This window comes from Python bivittatus, unplaced genomic scaffold, assembly GCF_059951505.1.
Source record: "Python bivittatus isolate LINGU-HERP-01145 unplaced genomic scaffold, Pbiv_v1 ctg000210_np1212, whole genome shotgun sequence".
NCBI lineage: Eukaryota > Metazoa > Chordata > Lepidosauria > Squamata > Pythonidae > Python > Python bivittatus.
Genome location: NW_028277053.1, coordinates 9,958,408 through 9,982,380, shown reverse-complemented (window position 1 = coordinate 9,982,380; position 23,973 = coordinate 9,958,408). Strand labels below are relative to the sequence as shown.

The window sequence follows — 23,973 nt, the reverse complement described above, 5'->3', positions numbered from 1 at the left end:
ATATACTGTGAGGGTCAAAAGGAGGGCAGAGAGGATATCTGCAGACTCTTCTCATCCTGGGTACAATCTGTTCCAACTTCTTCCTTCAGGACGGCGCCATAGAGCTCCTTATGTTAAAACATCCAGACATCAGAATAGTTTTTTCCCTCGTGCCATTGCTTTGCTGAATGCCATGTGATCTTTTTTTGCTCTTATCCAAACGCACCGTTGATTTTGCTGTTATCACCGAAGATAAATTCCTTGTGTATGTTTTATACTTGGCCATTAAAGTATTGGTATTGGTATTGGTATCAGCTGCCCCCCCATCACGCCTGTGACTGTGCCATAGAGATTGAGCCTGGGGCTAAATTTCCAAGGAAGAAAATGTATCCAATGACACCCAAAGAGTTGGAAGCCTTGTGGGAGTTCATTGATAAGAATCTAAAGAGGGGCTTTATTGTACCTACACATTCTCAAATTGCTGCACCGGTGCTATTTAGGGAAAAGAAAGATGGCTCCCTATGTTTGTGCACAGATTATAGAGGGCTAAATGCCATTTCTGCTGACGACCAGTACCCACTTCCTTTGATGAAAGATCTGTTGGCCCATTTATCCAAAGGGAAAATTTTCACAAAACTGGATTTAAGGGAGGCGTACTTCAGGGTGCGAATCTGGGAAGGAGATCAATGGAAATCTGCCTTTAACACGCCCCTGGGGTGTTTCTGTTATGAAATAATGTTGTTCGGATTAAAAGGAGTGGCGGGGGTGTTTATGCAACTTATAAATGAGGTGTTACAAGAGCATTTATACCAGGGGGTGTTGGTTTATCTAGACGATATCCTGATTTACACTGAGACCATGGAGCAACATGTACAATTGGTCAGGAAGGTACTAAAAAAGCTACTGGAGGCTCAATTGTATGCCAAGCTCTCCAAATGTGAATTTCATAAACAGCAAATTGACTATTTGGGATATAGAATTTCACATCAGGAAATTGAAATGGACTCGGTCAAGGTGAGGGACATCACAGGTTGGGAGGCTCCCAAAACCAGGCGTCAGCTTCAAAGTTTCCTGGCTTTGCTAACTTCTATCAGCAATTCATACCCAACATTGCCCAAGTAGCACTCCCACTCACCGATTTGTTGAAAACCAAGGGCAAGGACAAAGCGAAGGCATCAAAACCTGGAGCCCCCCTGGCCTGGACTAAGGAGTGCCAGGAAGCTTTTCAAAGTTTAAAGCGTCTGTTTACGGCTGAACCGATCTTAAAGCACCCTGATCCAGAACCGCCATTTGTCATACAGGCAGACGCTTCGGATGTGGCAGTGGGAGCTGTGTTGTTACAGAAGGGGGCAGGGGGGGAGCTGTTTCCATGTGCATACATATCCCGGAAATTTTCAGAAAGTGAGAGACGCTGGCTGGTGTGGGAAAAGGAAGCGTTTGCAGTGCGCTGGGCGTTAGTTTGCTGGAGACACTTGTTAGAGGGATCACCCCATCCCTTTGAAATTTGGACTGATCACAAGAATCTAGAAGCTTTGACTGCACCGAGGAAGCTGTCACCCAAGCAAATGAGATGGGCACAATATTTTCATCGATTTAACTTCTCCCTGAAGTACATTCCTGGGGGAAAAATTTTTATGGCAGATGCCCTGTCTCGATTGCCTCAACACAACATCAAGTGGGAGGAAGTAGTCGCTCCTGTAATTCCATGTACCCAAGCAGCCCTAAGAGTGGTCACTAGAGCTCAGAAAAAGAGGGGTGAAGAACAACCAGAAGAATTGTTAAAAAAATTAAATGCCCAAATTGCTCAGGATGATTGGTTTAAAAGCAACAGCCAATTACTAGTGAACAAACAAGGGGCACGGTGGTGGCAAGATAAGCTGTATGTCCCTGCAGACGCTAGAAAGTGGGTCTCGCAAAGAAGTCACGACAGCAGAACAGCTGGGCACTTTGGTTTTGTGAAGACATTACATCTACTCAGGCAACAATTTTGGTGGCCAACAATGAGAAAAGATGTAGGGGAATATGTAGCTACATACCCCACGTGTGCTATGGCAAAAAAAAGAGGGGGCAAACCAATGGGGCTTCTACAGACAGTAGCAAACCCAGGGGCTCCTTGGAAGCAAGTTTCCATGGACTTTATTGTAGACCTGCCTGAAAGCAACAAAAAGACAGTTATTTGGGTAGTTACAGACCTTTTTTCCAAACAAGCACATTTTGTGGCATGCCAATCCCTTCCATCAGCACCCAAACTGGCTAAGTTATTTATACAACACGTCTACCGAGCTCATGGTGTCCCAGAACGAATAATTTCGGATCGCGGGGTCCAGTTTACTGCCATGTTCTGGAGGGCGTTCCTAAAATTACTGGGGGCATCGCAAGGCTTGAGTTCAGGGTACCACGCCCAGACGGGATCATGTGAACGTCTGAACTCAGTGTTAGAACAATATTTGAGATGTTTCATTAACTACCAACAAGACAATTGGGATGAGCTGTTACCGTTTGCTGAAGTAGCTTATAATAATGCAGTGCATCAAAGCACTATGTCAGAACCTGCATCACCCAACTGTTGTTGTTTTCCATTGTATTTGTCAGAAAACGACAGACACGGGTTCGGTTGTCTAGTAGACAAGTTTTTTTATTGGGCACGTTTGCAAAGGTGGGTCCCTCCCGCAGCAATGGAGGAACCCCGAAACAAGGTCTGACAGGTTTTTTATACCCCCTATCTGTCCTCCCCCTCCTAAGAGGGCTTGGCTCACAATCTCACCTTTTTTTACCGCCCCGGAGCGCCGCTAATTAACCGCAAAACCGCAGACATTCCACTTTCCGAATCCAATCAGCGCAATACACATTGCAATACCCACTTGACCCAACAGCCGCCCCCTGCCGTTTCTCTTCACTCTGGTGCGAACGTGCCTTTTGCCTGCAGTCTTTCCTCCCTCCTGCCGTCCCCCCCAAGGCTGCCCCATGGTGCACAGCGCTCTCCCTAGCAAACATGGTTCGTTTGAGGCCCTCACTTCTCCCTGCCTTCTCACAATCCCCCCTTTTTCTTTTCACGCTTCTTTTGAGCCTCAAACCTGGCTAACAGGATTGCTCCCTCGTCCCAGACCCGGGGCTTCACACACTGGGACAGGTAATTCCCACAAGCAGGGAGGCATTGCATTAAGCAACATACTAGGACCAGTAAGGCAATGAAGCCAATAGCTAGCACAGAAAGTTGTTTTAACCAAGCAAAGTTAGGTAACCAACTAGTGAGCCACGACCAATTCCATCCCTCTGGATCCTCGGATATGCGAGAGGCTAAGGTCTTCAACTTGGCTAGTTTTGCTTCAATATAATTCTCATTGTTGGTTAGGTTAAAGCAACAAAGACCTTGAAAAGATTCACAGCCTTGTCCTGCCCTTAATAGGAGATAGTCTATAGCTATCCGATTTTGAATGACCGCCCTCCTGATCTCAGTGACTTCTTCAGTGAGGGCTGCAATGAGAGAGGATGTAAGGTTGACACTTTTAGCCAGGAGGCAGGCCACCTTCCTTAGGTCCAGATAAGTTCTTCCGCTTAGTGCAGGAACCCCTACTAAGGAGAGGGCCAGAGCCATGGCTTCTGTTTCGGACAAGAGTGTCACATCACTCTCACAAGCAGATGGCAGCTCCCTTTTTCTTTTTTCTTTTGATGGGTGCGCTTGCATTGGAGGCAGGGCATATAGAGAGGTCAGGCGCCCTACGGCACAAGGGCCCCCTGAACTATAGGCTGGAACATAGGTATAAGCTTCATGTCCACATAACAAAAAGAAACCTTTAGGTAGGTATAGAGGGGTTGAAGCGTAAGGGATATTATTGACCCTTCCACAAGTGAAAGCAGGACCTTTTGAGGGCAATGGGTGGGTATGGTTCTGGGTATTGTTGAAATATACACATTGAGTTGCATTGGTTATCCCCAAGAGATTTAGAGCCATTTGCCTTTGATTAGTCCTGGGTCTTGGTATGGGAGAAGACCCAAAATGATAGAACATCCCCCCCCCCCACGGGGGATCATCCCCAGTGATATCAATATTCGCTATCTGAGTAACATTCTTCAATGCTTCTAAGCTGATGGGCATTCGAAAGAAACAGGTGGAAGTGACACCATTCACAGTCAAGAGTTGCCCCACACAAAAAGTTGAGCTGTTCAAAGCTGTCTGTGCCAATTCTACAAAAAAATTGTTGTTAGAGCTGTGCTGTAGAGCATCTAAGCAGTGACATAACAGAATAACCTGGATGCAAGCCTTTATGTTGGTCATCTCCTCCCCTGCCTTAGTTCAGTTCCTTTGAAGTTTTACTTTGAGTCCGTCTCCCGGTTGGGCAGTCCACGGTCGGGGGTCGGGAGCTTGCTTAACCCGATGGTAGTGGGTCCAACCCCCCTGTCGGGTCCGAACCACTGATTCAGTTGTCAGGAGAACTTGGTATGGTCCCTCCCAAGACGGTTTCAGCTTCTCATCCTTCCACGTCTTTATCAGGACCCAATCCCCTGGCTTGTGGGGGTGTTGGTCTTCCAGCAAGGGGGGCCGTTGAGCGAGGAGTCCTTGTTTTCTTAAAGACAAGAGAGATTGTGACAGTACCAGGAGATACTTTCTTAGGAAGGCATCCTTTAGCTCAGGGATAAGCTCTCCCATTGGAGCCAGGAAAGGTCTTCCCATCATCAGCTCGAACGGGGAGACCCCCACATCCTTGCGAGGAGCTGTCCGCATTCGAAGCAGGGCATCCGGAAGTGTCTTTGTCCAAGGTAGCCCTGTTTCCAATCCCAGTTTGGTGAGATGTTGCTTCAACACCCCGTTGGCCCTTTCCACTTTCCCACTGGAGTCAGGATGCCAAGGGGTGTGGAGTTCCCATCGAACCCCCAGGCTCCAGTACCACGGCTTTACAGTGTCTACCAAAGCCTGCACCCCCCCGTTGAGACCCTTCGTGCAGTTTCTCCACCATCCCCCTCATGTCAGCACGACTCACTACTGGGGTCCCCTCAATTGTAACCCAACGACCTGCTTCCTCCCTGCAACCTTCCCTTTCCAGCAGCACCTCGTCCAACTTCCCCGGCGCCCAAGCCGGAGGTTCTTCTATTTGGGGGATTGCAATCATGATGGCAATGGGGACACCCTCCGCTGCCTCCTTTGCTACTCGATCACCAAGTCAGTTCCCTCTTGCCTCCATCGAGTCCCCCTTCTGATGTCCCATTACATGCACCACTGCAATCCTGTCGGGTTCTTGAAGAGCTTCCATCATCCCCTCTATCAGTTGCCAAGCTTTCACCTCCTTCCCAGCAGTTGTGAGTAAACCCCATTCCAGCCAAATTTTCCCGAAAGTGTGCACTACTCCCCAGGCGTATCGCGAGTCTGTGTAAACGGTGAGGGACACTCCCTTTCCCAACTCTAGTGCCCGTTTCAAAGCGTGCACTTCACACAGCTGGGCCGACCAGTCCGCTGGTAGTGCCCCCTTCTCTACTGTCTCTCCCTCCGCCGCCACTATCGCATACCCTGACTTCCTTTGTCCCTGCTCTACTCGGCTAGACCCATCCACAAATCAGACCTCACCCTCCTCCAGCGGGACCTCCTGCAGGTCCTGCACCAGCCTGTAACTATTGTCCTTCTTCTTCACAGCTAAGATAGGGGAGTTGAAGGGGGATATAGCCGGTTCCAACAGCCCTTGCCGCCTCAGCCCATCTATGATGGGCTTTAGCCCGCGCCTCCCATCCCGGGACAGCGGGTATTGGGCTTGCCGCAAACCTGTCACCCCCGGTTTCAAGGGGATGCTAATTGGGGCGATGCGAAACCGACCCGCCCCCCCCTCCCCTGCCCATACCTCAGGGTTCACAACCTCCACGTCCGCCTCCCGCATCAAACACATCCTTTCTGCCTGTTCCACATTCCACAACTCCACTCCTAGACTACCCATTAGATCCCTTCCCAGCAGGTTCACTCCCGCCTGTGGGATCAGTAACACATATGCAGTTACCTCCTTCCCATTCCACTCCAATCTTACTCCCTCCAGTACGTCTGCCTTGACCGGAGAGCCTCCCACCCCCATCACCGATACTGACGCGCCCCGGGATTTCACAATCCCTGGGATCGGTTGGCACAGCGATGTTCGAGAGGCTCCGGTGTCCACGAGGAACTGCTGTTCCTCGCCGGTGGGACCCACCGTGATGTTTACCAAGGGTTCCCCGTGGGTCCCGGTTGGGGAACCATGACCCCCCTAGTACAGGGGGAAACTCCTCTCATGTTCTCCCGATGTTCAGCATTATTGGGATTCCAATTTGGGTCCGCCAGAGGGAATTTAGTATCCGCGGCTGGGGCACTCGGGACGTTTGCATTCCTTCGCTCCCAAGCCCCGAGCGTGGCTCGCCGAATCTGGCCCCTCTCTTCTGGTGTATAGAGGTGGGCTAAAATGTAATTCAGTTCCCCCCAGGAGTATTCCACCGGGCCGAGAAAAAGTTCCAATTGTTTGGCGGTGGTATGGGCGTCCTCTTGCATACGAGGGAGGGTCTTTTTTAATTCCCTCAACTCACTGGGTTTGATGGGAACCATTACGTAACTGGTGACGGCCACCCCCTGTGTGTTCGTTCCATTCGGGACCTCCAGGACGGGGAAGGCACTGGCCAACCTTAGAATAAAGGGCAAGTTCTGAATGTCTTGGTTCAGCTGGTCCAGCTCTTTCCGCAGCCCGGGATAGGGTGGGGATGCCGGAGGGGGAGCGGTAGGAAGAGGAGGAGGAGGAGGTGGCGGCCCCCATTGGGGTCCAGTCAGCCAGAGGTCCTCCTCATCCTCCTGTTCTTTTTGGACAAAAATTTTGGCTAACTTGGGTCGAGGCTCTTCCCAATGAACATGGAACCAGACTTCTACATCCTTGGTTAACAATTTATGCTCCACAATGTAGGTTTTTTTTAGTTGGGTCACCCAGTAATTACTGGGGATTCCAAGAGTATCCCAACGGTAGGGGAATTCGGGGTCCACTAGTGGATATTTTGGCCATTCTTTAGCGCACAAAGTTATCATGGTCGGTTTTTCCAGACCCCTGGTGAATGGACACAACCAGGGTGTCTCCCATTGTTGCAACAATTGTCCTAATGGAGACTCCGTGGGGATTCCCCCTACTGCGTTTTTCTCATTGGCCCCTGGCCTTACACTCTTACTCTGCGCCTTACCCATCCTTCCTGACTACGTTTCCCACCTTACAGAAGGTCCCGGACTCTTCTGTCCCCTTGCAGCGTCCAACGCCTCGTAACCACACTAATCTCCCCGAGATTATGGGTAGGCTGTACTCACCAGACCTCCCGGAGGTCCCCTCGTCGGCCGACTTCCTCTTTACTTCTGTCTGACTGGCGATTGGAGTCCCGTCCCGGACCCGACTCCGGGGAAAACGGGAGACACCTCAACGGGGTGTTACGGCCGATTACTCACCGGTTCCCCACAGTCCGGTCCACATCGAGGACTCCTGCCTGGCTCGCCAATTTTGTCAGAAAACGACAGACACGGGTTCGGTTGCCTAGTAGACAGAAGTTTTTTTATTGGGCACGTTTGCAAAGGTGGGTCCCTCCCGCAGCAATGGAGGAACCCCGAAACAAGGTCTGACAGGTTTTTTATACCCCCTATCTGTCCTCCCCCTCCTAAGAGGGCTTGGCTCACAATCTCACCTTTTTTTACTGCCCCGGAGCGCCGCTAATTAACCGCAAAACCGCAGACATTCCACTTTCCGAATCCAATCAGCGCAATACACATTCCAATACCCACTTGACCCAACAGCCGCCCCCTGCCGTTTCTCTTCACTCTGGTGCGAACGTGCCTTTTGCCTGCAGTCTTTCCTCCCTCCTGCCGTCCCCCCCAAGGCTGCCCCATGGTGCACAGCGCTCTCCCCTAGCAAACATGGTTCGTTTGAGGCCCTCACTTCTCCCTGCCTTCTCACATATTGCATTCGTTGGGAGTTGGATTGATTTGTTTCTGCCACTTGTAACTAAGGAGGGGGGGGTGGCTGTTAATGGTTGTAAGAGGAGTTGGGAAGCAGCTTAACCATATTTGAGCAATTTAGACTGGCTTGATTGCTGGCCAGGCAGCTGGGGCCCAAAGAACCAGGAAGAAGCTCAGGGAGGGAGGAGAGAGGTCAACAACAGGTGAAGAGGAGTCACGACGCCAAGCAATAAGGGGAGGGGGGATAACCAGAGGGAGGTTTACCCAAGGTGTTAGTTTTAGCAATGTTCGGTTTACAAGCTACATGTACAACTTAATAAAGAAGTATTTGTCTGAACCAAGACTGATTGCGTGAGAATGTTCAGAACTGAGAGTTGGACATTGTAGACTTGACACACTGGCCTCACCCCTTTTAAAATAGCTACAGGACAGGACTTTGTACCAATCCCAGAACTACCTAAACAATCCACTCAAGTCACGTCAGTTGATGAATGGGTCCAACAAATGACCACAAGTGTGGCCTCAGATTGCTGCGTCGTTGAAGGAGGCCAGAGCAACGTACAAGAAATTTGCAGATGCTAAGAGAACCCCAGAAAAAGACTGGAAAGTAGGAGATAAGATTCTTTTATCTACTAAGCATCTTAAATCATTACAACCTTCCAGAAAGCTTACTCCAAAGTTCGTGGGGCCTTTTATTATAGATAAAGTAGTTAATCCAGTTGCCCTACGATTACAGATGCTTGCTACCTTTAAAAGAATCCATCCAGTGTTCCACTGCGGCCTGCTTAAACCCTACAAAGAGTCATCTCAATGGCATCCCTCCCCAGCACCGCCTAAACCGATGATGGTTGAAGGAGAACAACATTTTGAAGTTAAAGAGATACTGGACAGTAGAAAGCATGGGGGGGGGGGTTCAATTTTTAATTCAGTGGAAACATTTTCCCAAGTCAATGGCTGAATGGGTTGACAAACATGTAAATGCTCCACATTTAGTTAAAATTTTTTATGATGTTTATCCTACAGAGCCTTAACAATTAGAAGGGTTATTGTATTATGTTTCTCTTTGTTTTTGTTTTTTTTGAGTGAAGAAGACTGATATCCGACTGACATCCTCTTTTGTGGAGGGGCAGCATGTCAGAATCCTCGCAAGATTTTATAATAGATTATTAGATGGCTAGTTTAAAAAATAGTTTTTTATATACTGCGGTTCTGCCATTGTAAAAGGGGGGGGAGTAGGAATGAGAAACCGTTTAAAGCAGATGGCTCCTTATCACAAGCTCTGGCATGCTCAAGGTCATGCCAGCAAGAGAATCAGAGGACCAAGAACTAAGGGCGATGGGGGGGGGGAAGTAAGAAAAACAGCTTTTGGCGCGCTTTTGATCAGTCTTAACAATGCTTTGGATCTGTACACTTATTCTCAATAAATGAACTTTCTTTTGAATCAATATTGGTTGCAAGGAAAGTTACTGGATTTGGGATCAACAGGTGGCAGCTCGATACAGTTTGAAGACATTATATCAATTTTTTACTTATTTATTTAGCTCTTGTCCCCTTAGTAGAGACAGGAAATTTATCCTTCACAGCCAGGGCAGAATGTAATAGAATTACATCATGCAGGAAAAAAAAAACCGTTAAAAGAGGAGCTGTATAGATGTGAAGTATAAATAATCTGTTGAAGTATTTCAGAGGCTCAGAAAAAGTGGTGAGACTTTGAGTTAGACAAGTTACTTGTTAGTAATGCACCATCTTAAAAATGTGATAATCTAATGGCTTAACTCACAGGCGTGAATCTGAATGAGGGAAGATTCTAGCTAGCCATTTTTAAACAACATGGGGCTGGTACAGTTTAATCCAAGTTGCATAAACCAGTAACCAGCTGTACTGCTGTGTTCTGAATAAGCTGACACAACTTGAGACATGCAGACATGTGCTCATTGTTGCGTGAAATGTTTTCAGATAAAAACCATTTTTATACTGAAATTTTATACTGAATAGGACTTTTGTATCTGTAGCTGAATACAAAAAAGCCATTTGCTGCTTATGGTTTCTAAGAATCTCAGCAAGTTGGTAACAAGTTCCTGGTGTTCACATGTTCATTTCCTTCTCTGTCCCTATTGCTACAGAATAACTGACTCATTTGTCTAAAGTTGCATAAAAGGCAAGGCAGAAAAAATTGCGCATGGCCTCCACATTGTATCACTTAAAATTAGGAATAACGCCACTATTTAAGCAAAACGGTCTTCTGTTAAGTATGTTCTGTGTTGGCCAGAATGTTTTACAGAACTCAAGGCCAACTAAAGGATCATGTTTGTAGCTAGCACGTGCTCTTAAACTGCTGATTTTTGAATACCCTCCCATCTACCCCCGTGAAATCTGCTGTAGAAGGAAATTAGAAAACTCTTGACTGTAGCACAGTAGGTGATGTGGGCACTTCAGGAAGATAGTCATGGAAGCTTCCTGACGAATCGTAGTTTTCTACTGCTGCAGGAACATAATTCATGTAAATCGAACTCCCCTTTCATTTTTGTTCTACGCTGAGGCCTGCTTTGGTCTCCCCACATTATTGGTTTTATTGACATAAAGGGCCGTGATCAACAGGTCCTAAATTAATGTCACAGTTTAAAATGGGGAAATAATCCCTTCACTAAAGGTTGATAGCTAATGATAATTTGCTCATAACTTGAACTTGTGATTTGGCAAGCTGAATAAAGTCCACTATGCTTATTATCTATGGTAATTCAGTTCAGAGCTTGTAATAGATACAGTAATTAAATATGCTGAGATATCATGTTCTACTTCTTTTGTTTTATGGGCTTTTGGTAATAAGTATTTTTGCCTGACAGCTTTAGCAAAGTTGTTAACAGTCCAAGAGCATAAATGGGGCAGGGCATTTACTGTTGAGTCAGATCTGGTTAGTGCTTGGGCGGAAATCCCGGGACTGTAGGCTCGACTAGGAAGTAAAAAGAAAAAAAATGAAGTCCAAGTGGCAGTAGAAAGCTACTTCTTGTCCAGAAGGCTGCATGGATGTGTCCATGAAGTCTCCAGCAGCTGAGCTTAAACTTTTACTCACAATTGGAGTCGGAAAGCAGGATTGTAGTCCCAGTCTAATCCAGCATTAGCCATGGTGGGTTATGAGTCAGAAAATGAGGCATTTGTCATATCTAAGTAAGGCCAAGACTTCCGGGGAGGCAAGACCCAAAGATACAAGTTTGGGGGTCTGTCATAAAGGTGGTTCCAATCCATTCAGATGGACCTCAGATGCTGGAAATTCCCCCTTTCCATCTATCCAGGTGCACATTTCCCCGACCAACTCTGACTTCAGAAGACAGGCTGTTCAGGAGCGGTAACTTCCTGGTAGATCATCACATTACAAGATAACACTTTTTCTTTTTTTCTTTTACTTTATCCTCTGGCTTTCCATTCTGGAGCAGCAGCTTTCATGGCTCAGGCAAGTTTTGGCTAGAGTCAGGAATGGCGGGGTTTGCCTCACTGCCGATGCCAGGGGCTGGACCCTCAGCATCAGGTCTGTTTGGTGCGTCATCCAGTTGCTTTCCTCCTTTGATGACTGCCAGTAAGCTGGAAGACAAAATGTTTTTTAGAACCAGGGTTGACTTTAAAATTACACTTTGCTTTTTGATTGTTCGCCAGTTTAAATAATACATGTTTTAGTCTTTATATAATTGAAATAATCAATTTAAATAATTTAATGTAAAGAATAAAGCAACTCTTTACATTAACTCAGTTTTTCTTCCTGGCTGTTGCTTTTTTGCCAAATTATTAAGGAGGATCTCAATCTAATCTCTTGAAGGGGAGAACAGATTGTCCTCATTTCACCATGTCACACATTTTTTAAAATGTCATTCTTTTTGATAAGCAATAGGCACTGTGGAGTGGGTGGCATACAGTTTTGTAAAATAAATAAGTAATTGGCCTCTCCCCTTGAAGACATTTAGAGTTTTGTTTTGATTTGATTTTTTAAACTTAATCTTTAGGTTTTCATTGTAGAGAAAATGCTCCAAAGCTGTGAACATTTCAGTTGATCTTGTTATCTTATTATTTCTCCTAAATAGTTTCAAACCCCTTTTTCTTTTCCTTCTTGGGGGTTCCATAAATTGTCTTTGTCATCATCTGTTTGTCCCTGTTAGTGTATTTGTCCTTATTATTTTTAATGCTTAGCTAAATTTAATACTAAAACTACATTTGTTCACCGGTGAACATTTCTTTCTTCTTGTCTGTATTTGACAATGAAGTTTTTCCTTTAGGAGTTGTGATTGGATCCTTTTTCCTCACTTTTGTAAAATAATAGGTAGTTTTTGGGGCCAGGAGGTAGCCTGGCATCAGATCAGTAAAGGTGCCTTTCCCCATTTTAACTGAGATGGCAGAAGCTGACCTTTGATCTTCTGCTGTTTTTTATCACTGGGTTGCCTGGAGCCAACAACTTCCGGGGAGGATCATAAAAATTCAGGCCTATGCCATATTAAGAAGAATTGGCAGTTCTTAGAAATTGAGCAAGTCAGTCCTATCTTTATTACAGTCAAAGACCAGCATAAGCAAGTCATATCTTTGTGTTGCATGGACGTTTACTGTCTAGGCTTGGAATTTCTTTTGAAATCCTAAATATAAACCATTTTAACAGAAAAGTTTTTTTTTTTTGCAAGCAATGCTGAGAGAAGATAAGTCTGTTCACCCGAAGAGGAGCTTGCTGGTCTTCCCTGCCATGCTTTAAACTGGTTTGCATATGAAGATGAAAAGACCAACTGGGTTTTTAACAGCTACTTTCAAGTAAGTGTCTCTATTAGTGAAGATGAAAATTGCTGTTTACTGTACATTTCGCCAAAGTATAGATTTGCTTTAAAAGCATTTGCTTAAAAAACTCGGCTTGAGCAAAAACATTGACAGGACCAGAATATAGGAATAAGTGCTTTTCCTTTATTTTTGGATTATAGCAGACAGTGACTTTACAAACTAACATTCTGATTATTTTTAGACGTAAAGTATCATTGCAGCTGTTTCTGATCACTTAATCATACCTTATCCTCCCCCCCTTTCTTAAAAAGTAAATGGATGTTTCCAGATTGAATGCATACGCTGCTCTAGCAGAACATTCCTGTGTAATTTTACTTGGAATTGCATCAGCATGCTAAATTTCCAGACAATACTGACTTACTTTGAATAGACTGTGGCGGAAGTACAGGCAACACATTTTTCTCGCTTGACCTCTCCAGCTAATTAAAGGACCTCTGCTAACGAGGGGCCACATGTTCCGTGGCTTGTGGTGCTCTGAAGCAAGAGTCGCAAACCACATTTCATTTTTGTGTTATGAGTTCTGGCTTGTCCCAATCATAGAAAGTCAGAAACTCAGCTTCAAATTCCCCTAAGTTGGGTTTGGAACTTTGGGGGGATTATATTGAACGTTTTCCCAATTTCTTCTTATATCTAGATTGAGTTTGTAGTGCTGTCATTACTGTTCCAGTTCATCTAGAAAGTACCTTGACCTTAATAAACCTAGAATTCTTGTCCTTTTTTTTTTCTTTTTTCAGCTGGAACACTTTTATCTAGTTACTACTCTATCTGGACTTTGTGATAAGGAGTGGTGATGTAATGAATACTTAAAGATCTTGTCTTTACACTTTTAGACCTATCATCCTAGTTGTTATTGGACTTTGCTTTATTTACATGATCAAGATAAACTCTGATTTCAAGACATGTGGTACAAGAAGAATTCATGATGTAGACCCTGATCGTGCAAAGGTTAGTCGCATTCATCATTTTAACTGAAATAAAAGAAAAAAATAAGAAACACTCTGTGGCCAGGAATGCAACTGACTGTTACCTTTACTTGGTTCTGGAGACAGTTTGAAAGTCAACTTCGTAGTCATTGAAATACTGAAAAGGATGTGTGTCAAAATCCTTGCAAGATTTTATAATAGATTATTAGATGGCTAGTTTTAAAAATGGCTTTTTACATGCTGCGGTTCTGCCATTGTAAAAGGAGGGGGGGGAGTAGGAATGAGAAACCGTTTAAAGCAGATGGCTCCTTATCACAAGCTCTGGCACGCTCAAGGTCATACCAGCAAGAGAATCAGAGGACCAAGAACTAAGGGTGATGGGGGGGGGGGGAGTAAGAAAAACAGCTTTTGGCGTGCTTTTGATCAGTCTTGACAATGCTTTGGATCTGTACACTTATTCTCAATAAATGAACTTTCTTTTGAATCAATATTGGTTGCAAGGAAAGTTACTGGATTTGGGATCAACAGGTGGCAGCTTGTTACAATGTGATACATTTGCTTCCAGTGATCCTGTTTTTGAAAGGAAAAATAGTTCCTTTTCAGCCAAAGATACATGGGGAAAATTACATAAAGTTACATAAGTATTATGTAACCATTTTTCCCAGTCCCAGAAAAGTACCATATATATAAGCCCATCCGCAGATAAGCCGACCCTCAAATTTTTAACCAAAATACTGTGAAAAATGTGCCACCCACGGATAAGCCGACCCTCAGAATTTCCATATGTTTTAATTTTCACAATTGCCTTATCCATGTGTAATCCATGGATTATAGATTTTTCATGGTATTCTGGTTAAAAATTTGAGGGTCATCTTACCCATGGATGGGCTTATACGTGAGTAGATATGGGATATATGGGTACTTTAAAAAAGTATTACTGTATATTCTCACAGATAGGCCCATCCCTGGATAAGTAAAACCCAATTTACTCAGCTTATTTGTGAGTATATACAGTAGTATGAAATCCCCTTGGATATCTTTATTTCCTTAATTTTGTTTTCTCTGTGAATTGTTATTTTTTATTTGACGAACAGTTTTCTTTCTGAAAAGAGATAAATATGTCATTTATTTAATGTCTTTTGAAATATCCTTAATTTTCATTGGCTGTCCTTACCAGACTGAATTAGAGCAACTGCTTTATAAAAGGTTGCCTCTTTTATAAACATTGGCAGTGAAGAAACAATTTTGGACCAACAAGCAGAGGGTAATTCTTGGGAATGCAATTGTTTTATTTTACTGAAGGTTTTTGGGGGGAGGGAAAGAAAGACACCAAGTGTGCTAAAGAATGGATATCAAAGCAGAATGGGTGAAAATTTGAATCTCATATTACTGGGTTGTGTTGACTGCACATTCTTGCCACAAAGAGGGATCATGTCCTGCTGGTTTGTTTTGCTGCTCTAGAGAGCCCAGAAGTACGTAGAGAAAGTTCTACAAGCTGAGTGTCGGCCATCTTTTGCAAAGAACAAGATGAACAAGCTATTTATGAACAAGTACAGTATGGATGTGACTCCTTTTATCAATAAAGATATCAGTGCTCAACCATCTCTCTTCAAATATGACCCACCTTTTGGATTTCACAAATTTTCGGAGAAGCTTCAAAACTTACTACAACTCCTACCTGAATACAATTTACCAGAAGACCTGCAGTCGAAGCACTGTAAACGTTGTGTTGTTGTGGGAAATGGCAGAATACTACACGGGTTGAAGCTGGGTTCTGTCCTGAATAATTTCGATATTGTTATAAGGTATGTCTTGGATTTTTGTCTAAGGTCATAAATTAAATACAGTGCAAGAAAATAGACTAGGATCTCTGTTGAAAACTCCAGTGTCTATTAGAGTTGTCACCCCTGTGCTGAAAGCGTGTAAATTTTGTTGAATCTCTGTGGTGAGGAAGATTTCCAGTTAAGATAGTTAAACATTTATTTTCCTGTTGCCTGGGTCTTTAATTTTCTGTTTCACAGCAAATCTGAAATTGGTGGTTACCATGTATTCAGTTGCTCATTCAGTTGTGTGATACGTTGTATTTTGCAGGTTAAATAGTGCACCTGTTCAGGGATATACAGATGATGTCGGTAACAAAACAACAATAAGAATGACGTATCCTGAAGGAGCCCCCTTTTCTCAAGATGAATATTATCCAAATGGCTTGTTTGTGGCAGTTTTATTTAAAACTGCTGATTTTCATTGGATAGAAGCAATGGTGAAAAATGAAACACTAGTAAGTAACGATATTAAATACTGCATTTATATAAAATCAGCGATACCAGAACTGTATTGTTTGTGTGTTTACTGTAGTAAGTTTCCATTTTGAATTTTTTTCTATCTAGTCACTGTTAGGGCTGCCAGAATTGGTACTTGAGAATATGAAACTTCTCAAAACTTGCCAAATCTCAGAATGCTTATCCAGTTTCATGCCAGGCATTCTGCAGTTTGTCATTCTTGGAGAGAAACCCCTTTCATTTCTGAAAAGAAGAAAGAGAATCATTTGGGCACCCTGTAGTTCAGCTGTTGAGTCAGGTGTCGCTTTAAAAGAAGGAGATTCAATTGCTGCTCAGTTAAAAAATCAGAATTAGGTGATGAGCCAAGGGCCTTTCAGATGATAGGAGTGTTTTGTTCTGTGACTGTTACGCAAAGAAGCAGTAGCTTTATTTTAAATATGAGAATATTTCAATAATGTTAATTTAGATCAGTATGGAGACCAGTCCATCCAAATAGTTCTGATTATTTCTAAATGGAAGAAAATGATTTATTCAAGTTCAGAGAAGGACTTTAGGTTTTCAGTTTTTAAAATAACATTCTTATAACTAAGTCTGGCGGCATCTTAAAGAGGAATAAAGCTTTCATGGGTGCGTGACAACATATATGGACATTTTTAGGTTATATTGTTCTGTAGAACACAAACATATATTTTTCTAAGAACTCAGGTTTATCTTGGTACCACCAAATGGCCATCTGGCACAGATACTTGGTTTTACTGGAAGTAATACGACCAATCATTTTTTATTTTTTTTTTGTCTGCCTTCAGTCATTGCTGACCCTGCAGTGACTGCTTGGACGAGTCCTTGCAGTTTTCAAGGCAACTGTTTTTCGGAAGTGGTTTGCCAGAGCCTCCTTCCTAGGGCAGAGCCCAGCTGGTGAGCGCAGGAGGCGGGTTTCCGTTACTTTGCGCCCCTTTTTCGGGCGCGCGCGGTTTTTTGCGCTTACCGGCAACTGCTCCCAACTCCTTTTTTTTTTTGCAAGGCGCCGCCAGCATTTTTCCTCCCACCGGAGTGAGAGTACCCATTTATCTGCTCACGTAAGTTTTCGAACTGTTGGGTTGACAGGAACTGGGGAGGAAACAGGAGCTCACCCTGTTTAACGCGAAGGCTGGACTCGAACCGCTGAAGCGTCGACCATTTCTGGCAACTTTCAGCGTCATTAAGCCGCTGCGCCACCGCATCCCCTCGACCAATCATTACTATATCAGTTATATAAATTTGCATATTAAATAAACAAATTACTATCATTATCATTAAATTTATTAGCACCACTTAACTGCCAAGTCATTCTTAAGTGGTGTACAGTGAAAAATTAGAAATAAACTAAAATCAAATCAAATAGAAACCAATCTAACAATAAGAAATATATGGAATTTCTATTGAATATAGATGTTTGAAAAATATTTGCACTTCTCCTTAAGATCGCATAAGGCTGGAGGTGTCGAAGATCAAGATGTAGCCATTTTGAAAATTCTGCTGTGGCATTACATTTTAGAAGACTAGTAAACCTTGACAATTAAGGGATTACAGGTAGACCTCGCTTAACGACTGCTCTGTTTAGCAGCCGTTCAAAGTTACTATGGTGCTGAAAGAGTAACTTTAAGACCAGTCCTCACGTGTATGACCATGCTTCCTGTGCTCATGTGATCACCATTTGTGTGCTTCACATTCGGCTTATGACAAGCAGAGTCAGTGGAGAAGCCTGCAGTGAAATTGCAAGTCGTAGTTACGTGATGTCTTGCTTAATGACCCATGGTGACTCGTTTAATGACCAAATGGGAAGTGACGATGTAAGTCCGGCATGGCCATGTGATGTTTTGCTTAGCGATGGAGTTGCTGGTCCCCATTGTGGTTGCTAAGCTAAGCAAGGACCAATGTGTATCATTTTTTCCCCTGTAATTAAATTGGAGTAATTGCTTCACGTTATAACAGATTTGAAATCTTATAATAATTTGGATGTCTTTGGTGTTGCTGTTTAGCCCCTCTGGATGCAGCTCTTTTTTTGGAAGCAAGTGGCTGCGAAAATACCTGTCACGGCTAAGCAGTTTCGGATTTTGAACCCAATTATCGTTAAGGAGACGGCTGTAGATATTCTCCAATACCCTGAACCTCAACCAAAATTCTGGGGCTGGAGTAAGGTGAGCCTATCTTATGATCTTATAATAGCACAGTGCTATTACAGAAGAAATACAGTGGAACCTTGGTTTACGAACTTAATTCGTTCCGTGACTCTGGTTGCACCCCGAATTGGTCACAACCCGAAGGAAATTTCCCCATAAGGTTCAATGTAATTACCGTTAATCCGTTCTGGCGTGGAGGACAGGGAGGCAGCTATTGCTTGGAGGGAGAGTCTCCCTCCCTATGACCACATGTCAGGGGCGGAAAATGGCCGCGGACCACATGTCAGGGGCGGAAAAATGGCCGCGGACCACGTGTCAGGGGCGGAAAAATGGCCGCGGACCACGTGTCACGGGAGGAAAAATGGCCGCGGACCACGTGTCACGGGAGGGAAAATGGCCGCGTATCCTGTTCGTACCCCAAGGCGGAGTTCGCAAAACGAGGTAAATTTTTGCGGCCGGAGCTGGTCGTAACCCAAAAAGTTCGTTAACAGAGGCGTTCGTAACCTGAGGTACCACTGTACATATCTTTATTTGATTCCCTCTAGGACTTACCCACAATTGGAGTGACAGCAGTTGTTCTGGCTACGCATCTATGTGACGAAGTGAGTTTAGCTGGATTTGGATATGACCTGAGTCAACCTGACACACCGCTACATTATTATGACAGTTTCTGCATGGCGGCAATGAATGGGCAAACCATGCACAACGTGACTACGGAAACAGTAATTCTGCAAAAGCTGATAAAAGAAGGTGCTGTGAGAGATCTCAGTGGAGGAATCTATTGTGACTTCTGTGAAAAAACAGGCTACAACTAGAACCCCAAGTCAGAGACTGACTTTTGCATGTTCCTGCCAGCTTCCCTCTGTTGAAAAAAGCCGTTTCAGTACCCCATGCAGACCACCCTAAGGAACTTCTGTATGTACAGTGGGGCAAAGAAGTATTTAGTCAGCCACCAATTGTGCAAGTTCTCCCACTTAAAAAGATGAGAGAGGCCTATAATTTTCATCATAGGTATACCTCAACTATGAGAGACAAAATGGGGAAAAAAATCCAGAAAATCACATTGTCTGATTTTTAAAGAATTTATTTGCAAATCATGGTGGAAAATAAGTATTTGGTCAATATCCAAAGTTCATCTCAATACTTCGTTATATATCCTTCGTTGGCAATGACAGAGGTCAAATGTTTTCTGTAAGTCTTCACAAGGTTTTCACACACTGTTGCTGGTATTTTGGCCCATTCCTCCATGCAGATCTCCTCTAGAGCAGTGATGTTTTGGGCTGTTGCTGGGCAACACGGACTTTCAACTCCCTCCAAAGGTTTTCCATGGGGTTGAGATCTGGAGGCTGGCTAGGCCACTCCAGGACTTTGAAATGTTTCTTATGAAGCCACTCCTTCGTTGCCCGGGCAGTGTGTTTGGGATCATTGTCATGCTGAAAGACCCAGCCACGTTTCATCTTCAGTGCCCTTGCTGATGGAAGGAGTTGTTCACTCAAAATCTCACGATACATGGCCCCATTCATTCTTTCCTTTACACAGATCAGTCGTCCTGGTCCCTTTGCAGAAAAACAGCCCCAAAGCATGATGTTTCCACCCCCATGCTTCACAGTAGGTATGGTGTTCTTTGGATGCAACTCAGCATTCTCTCTCCTCCAAACACCACGAGTTGAGTTTAGACCAAAACGTTCTACTTTGGTTTTATCTGACCATATGACATTCTCCCAATCCTCTTCTGGATCATCCAAATGCTCTCTAGCAAACTTCAGACGGGCCCGGACATGTACTGGCTTAAGCAGGGGGACAGGTCTGGCACTGCAGGATTTGAGTCCCTGGCAGCGTAGTGTGTTACTGATGGTAGCCTTTGTTACTTTGGTCCCAGCTCTCTGCAGGTCATTCACTAGGTCCCCCCGTGTGGTTCTGGGATTTTTGCTCACCGTTCTTGTGATCATTTTGACCCCACAGGGTGAGATCTTGCGTGGAGCCCCAGATCAAGGGAGATTATCAGGGGTCTTATATGTCTTCTATTTTCTAATTATTGCTCCCACAGTTGATTTCTTCACACCAAGCTGCTTGCCTATTGCAGATTCAGTCTTCCCAGCCTGGTGCAGGTCTACAATTTTGTTTCTGGTGTCCTTCGACAGCTCTTTGGTCTTGGCCATAGTGGAGTTTGGAGTGTGACTGTTTGAGGTTGTGGACAGGTGTCTTTTATACTGATAACAAGGTCAAACAGGTGCCATTACTACAGGTAACGAGTGGAGGACAGAGGAGCCTCTTAAAGAAGTAGTTACAGGTCTGTGAGAGCCAGACATCTTGCTTGTTTGTAGGTGACCAAATACTTATTTTCCACCATGATTTGCAAATAAATTCTTTAAAAATCAGACAATGTGATTTTCTGGATTTTTTTTCTCATTTTGTCTCTCATAGTTGAGGTATACCTATGATGAAAATTACAGGCCTCTCTCATCTTTTTAAGTGGGAGAACTTGCACAATTGGTGGCTGACTAAATACTTTTTTGCCCCACTGTAGCTGAAAATAGCTTTTTTGGGTTGACTATTTAATGTTGGCAGAAGTTTCTGAACATGGGTCATTACCCTTGGAATGTGTTCCACAGCTAACTGGAGTGGTAGATCATTCTAACGCGCCGATATTTTGAATGTCTTTGTCTTGAAACATGAAGGAGAATGAGTTATAAGTTACTCATTAGAGGGATGGGATAGAAACTCTTGCAACTGTGGATTACAGTATATTTCCTGGATGAGTTTAGTTTGCTCTTATGCTTCCTGATCCTGCAGGAAGTTTACCCAAAAATGTTCAGGTTTCTCAGTATCATTCTTTTGGCTCTGGTCCTCAGAACCACTCAGCAACCTGAATTTGCTGTAGAAAGAGCGATAAAGTTCAAGATTCAGGATACCTTATACTTAGTGTGAGAACCCAAAGGAATATCAGTGTAATCTCCCCATGCCCCCATTAAACCGTATTGAAAACAGGTAGACTGGAAACCACAATATTCTTAAACAAATTTTAAGAACAATTTGTTATGACATGGGAATTCGTTCTAACAGAATAAAAAAAAAATGATGGAATAAAGGTGATAAAACCCCATCTCCTGTGCCCACATGTTGCCATTTTATTTATTTATTTATTTAATTCAATTTGTGTAGCCACCCATCTCAAACCAGTGACTCTGGACAGTGAACAATCATTTTTAAGTAGTTTGTTAGTGGTCCATTCATTTGTGGTAATTGAAGGTGGATTTAAGATAATTAATAATTATTAAGAATACTTATTTAGTGATATCTAATTGGCCCTTAGTTTCTAAGAAGGGAAGATGTTTTTCTTCAAACTACGCTATAAATTCAAAGACGTTTTAAGATTTCGTAACATACTTTGAGGAACTGAAAAAGAGGCATGTATTTCCCAAATAACTATTTTTGAAAATATACTAATTTGGGTGCCAGAATGCTTACCCGTTTGAAAGTCAGATCAAGCCATCTTAAAATTAAGAAGTTGTTTCTACGAAGGGAGGTTAATTAATTAATTATTAAGCTCGTATGCCGCCTGGCTCTCAGTAACTCAGTGGGCAGCTCACGACAAGCAAACACTTCACAATAGGATCCTCTCTAGGTATGGAAAAATGCAGATTCATAAATTGGCATTAAAAAAAAAAAATCCAAGCATCTCTAATGGTGTGGAGTCCTTGGGGTTCTCTTGAGCTTGGATGTTTTCTTGCAAACTTTTCGTTGCCCGGCTTAGGTAACATCATCAGTGCTGGTGAGTGTGGGGTTTGCTCTCTGTCTATATACAGTAGCTTGCTCTGCCAGTGTCGGTGGGAGTGGGTTTTTTTCCCTCTTGGTAGTTCCTTGATTAGGGATTGTTTACTGCTTGAACATCTCCTTGCCAGCAATCATCACCCAGATAAGCAGAGATTAACACCAAGATTATCACCAGACATAAAATCAGCAGTAAACAATACCCTAATCAAGGACCTACCAGAGGGAAAAAATAAAACAAAACAAAACCCACACCCCCATCCCCACCCACACTGGCAGGGCATGCCACTGTATATAAACAGAGACCAAACCCCACTCCCTTCTAGCACTGAAGCTGTTACCTAGCCGGGTAACGAAATGTTTGCAAGAAAAGAACCAAGCTCAGAGAGCCCCAAGGGCCCCACAGTTCAACCCTGAGCTACACATATTCGCTTCTATTGACTCTAGGTGTGATAGGAACTTCTGAGTTTCAGGGTGTTAAAAAAAAAAAAAACGGAGAGTAATTCATCTCATGATTTGCAGAGGGAATTGTCAAGGTCTCTCTGAATGTGAATGTTTACTCTTTCATTTGAGTACTACACGTCCTTACTTATCACAGCTACATCAACGTGCTGGATTTCCTCATTGTTTCTATAAACAGTTCCTCTCGCAGGGCCTAGATGAACCAGCAGTTTGGTATGTGCTATTACTCTATTAATTTAACCTGGGATGGAGACATGGCATGATGGATTATCAGTGGGAAAAATGGAGAGGCCACCACGGTTGAGTGTAACAGGAGAGGGAAGAAAATAATGCGCAGGGAAAGAGAGGGAAATAGCTTGTTCGTGCCCCTAACAGGTTATTGTGAGAATTATGATTGGGGGCAGGATCACTGGAAAAAAATGTCCCCCCTCCCTTCTCCCTTTGCTCTGTGGGAATTTTCAGAAGGCAGAAAACAGAAAGGAGACCCTCACTTTGGTGAAAGTATCCCTGTTTGCTGTATATATTAATTCAATTTCATGCTTGCACCATCTCTGATGTAAATTAATATCCCCAAGGCAGCTATCAAAAGAGTAAAAAGCAATAAAAGTACAATATGATGTAATTTACTAAAGCATATGAAGTAAGCCAACAAACAGACCAGCTGAAAGGCCACTATGAGCAGGCATTAAGGACCTAGGAAAAGGGACTTAGCGTAAGAGCAATAGTGACCAAATGCTTGTGTTCAGGACAGACAGCTAATCTCACACTGGTCCTGCCAGCCCTGTAGGGAGCAGAAGACAAGGCCCAGACATGAAGGAAAGAATTGTGTCTCATCCTTTAAGGATGTTTGGAGAGTTTGAAATGACAAATTTTCCTTTAGTCCTTGGATGCAGGTATTTCAATATTACTTAATAGTAAATGTGTTTAGAAGAGTGAAAAATGTTATAGATACTCAACAGAAATGAAAATAATAGATGAACAAACAAAATGTGATTAACTGATTCAGGTTTCTTGATTCTCCAGGCAGATGAACTTTATTCTTTGTCTTGTAATTATGTAAAGTCATGAAATGCAACCAATGTTGTACTGTAAAATAAATTTTGTGTGCAAATGCCTAGAGTTTTAACGTGAACATTCATTTCAAGAATGAATTACAAATTGGAAATGGAAATGCAAAAAATTACAAATGGAATATGAGTGGTTAGAGAAAAATATTTGAAAAAATGGTGTTGTTGTTGTTCAGTCGTTAAGTCGTGTCCGACTCTTCGTGACCCCATGAACCATATTGCACCAGGCCTTCCTGTCCTTCACTGCCTCCCTGAGTTTGCTCAGTTTCATGCTCATTGCTTCAGTGATGCTATCTAAGCATCTCATCCTCTGCCGTCCTCTTCTCCTTTTGCCTTCCATCTTTCCCAGCATCAGGGTCTTCTCCAAAGAGATCTCTCTTCGCATTAGGTGACCACAGTATCTGAGCTTGAGCTTCATTATCAATCCTTCCAATGAGCAATCAGGGTTGATTTCCTTTAAGATTGACTGGTTTGACCTCCTAGCAGTCCAGGGGACTCTTAAGAGTCTTCTCCAGCACCACAGTTCAAAGGCATCAATTCTTCGGCGCTCAGCCTTCTTTATGGTCCAGCTCTCACAGCCATAGATCACTACTGGAA

At 43.5% G+C, this 23,973-nt stretch overlaps 1 protein-coding gene across 7 annotated transcripts in view; it reads left to right on the top strand.

Moving 5' to 3' along the window:
• Positions 1 to 23,426, top strand: part of ST3GAL5 (ST3 beta-galactoside alpha-2,3-sialyltransferase 5) — a 31,079-nt gene extending 7,653 nt beyond the window's left edge. For 5 of the 7 annotated variants that reach the window (XM_088139456.1, XM_088139454.1, XM_088139457.1 and 2 more), the window contains 6 exons: positions 12,568 to 12,691; positions 13,546 to 13,660; positions 15,100 to 15,443; positions 15,730 to 15,916; positions 17,936 to 18,094; positions 18,622 to 23,426. In XM_088139456.1, coding sequence (XP_087995582.1) covers positions 12,648 to 12,691; positions 13,546 to 13,660; positions 15,100 to 15,443; positions 15,730 to 15,916; positions 17,936 to 18,094; positions 18,622 to 18,891 — 1,119 coding nt within the window. In that variant the 5' untranslated portion in view covers positions 12,568 to 12,647 and the 3' untranslated portion in view covers positions 18,892 to 23,426. Of the gene's footprint in view, positions 1 to 11,199; positions 11,264 to 12,567; positions 12,692 to 13,449; positions 13,661 to 15,099; positions 15,444 to 15,729; positions 15,917 to 17,935; positions 18,095 to 18,621 lie in introns of all 7 variants that reach the window. The other 2 variants (XM_088139453.1, XM_088139458.1) reach the window with 2 other exon arrangements.
• The last annotated feature ends 547 nt before the right edge of the window (positions 23,427 to 23,973 follow it).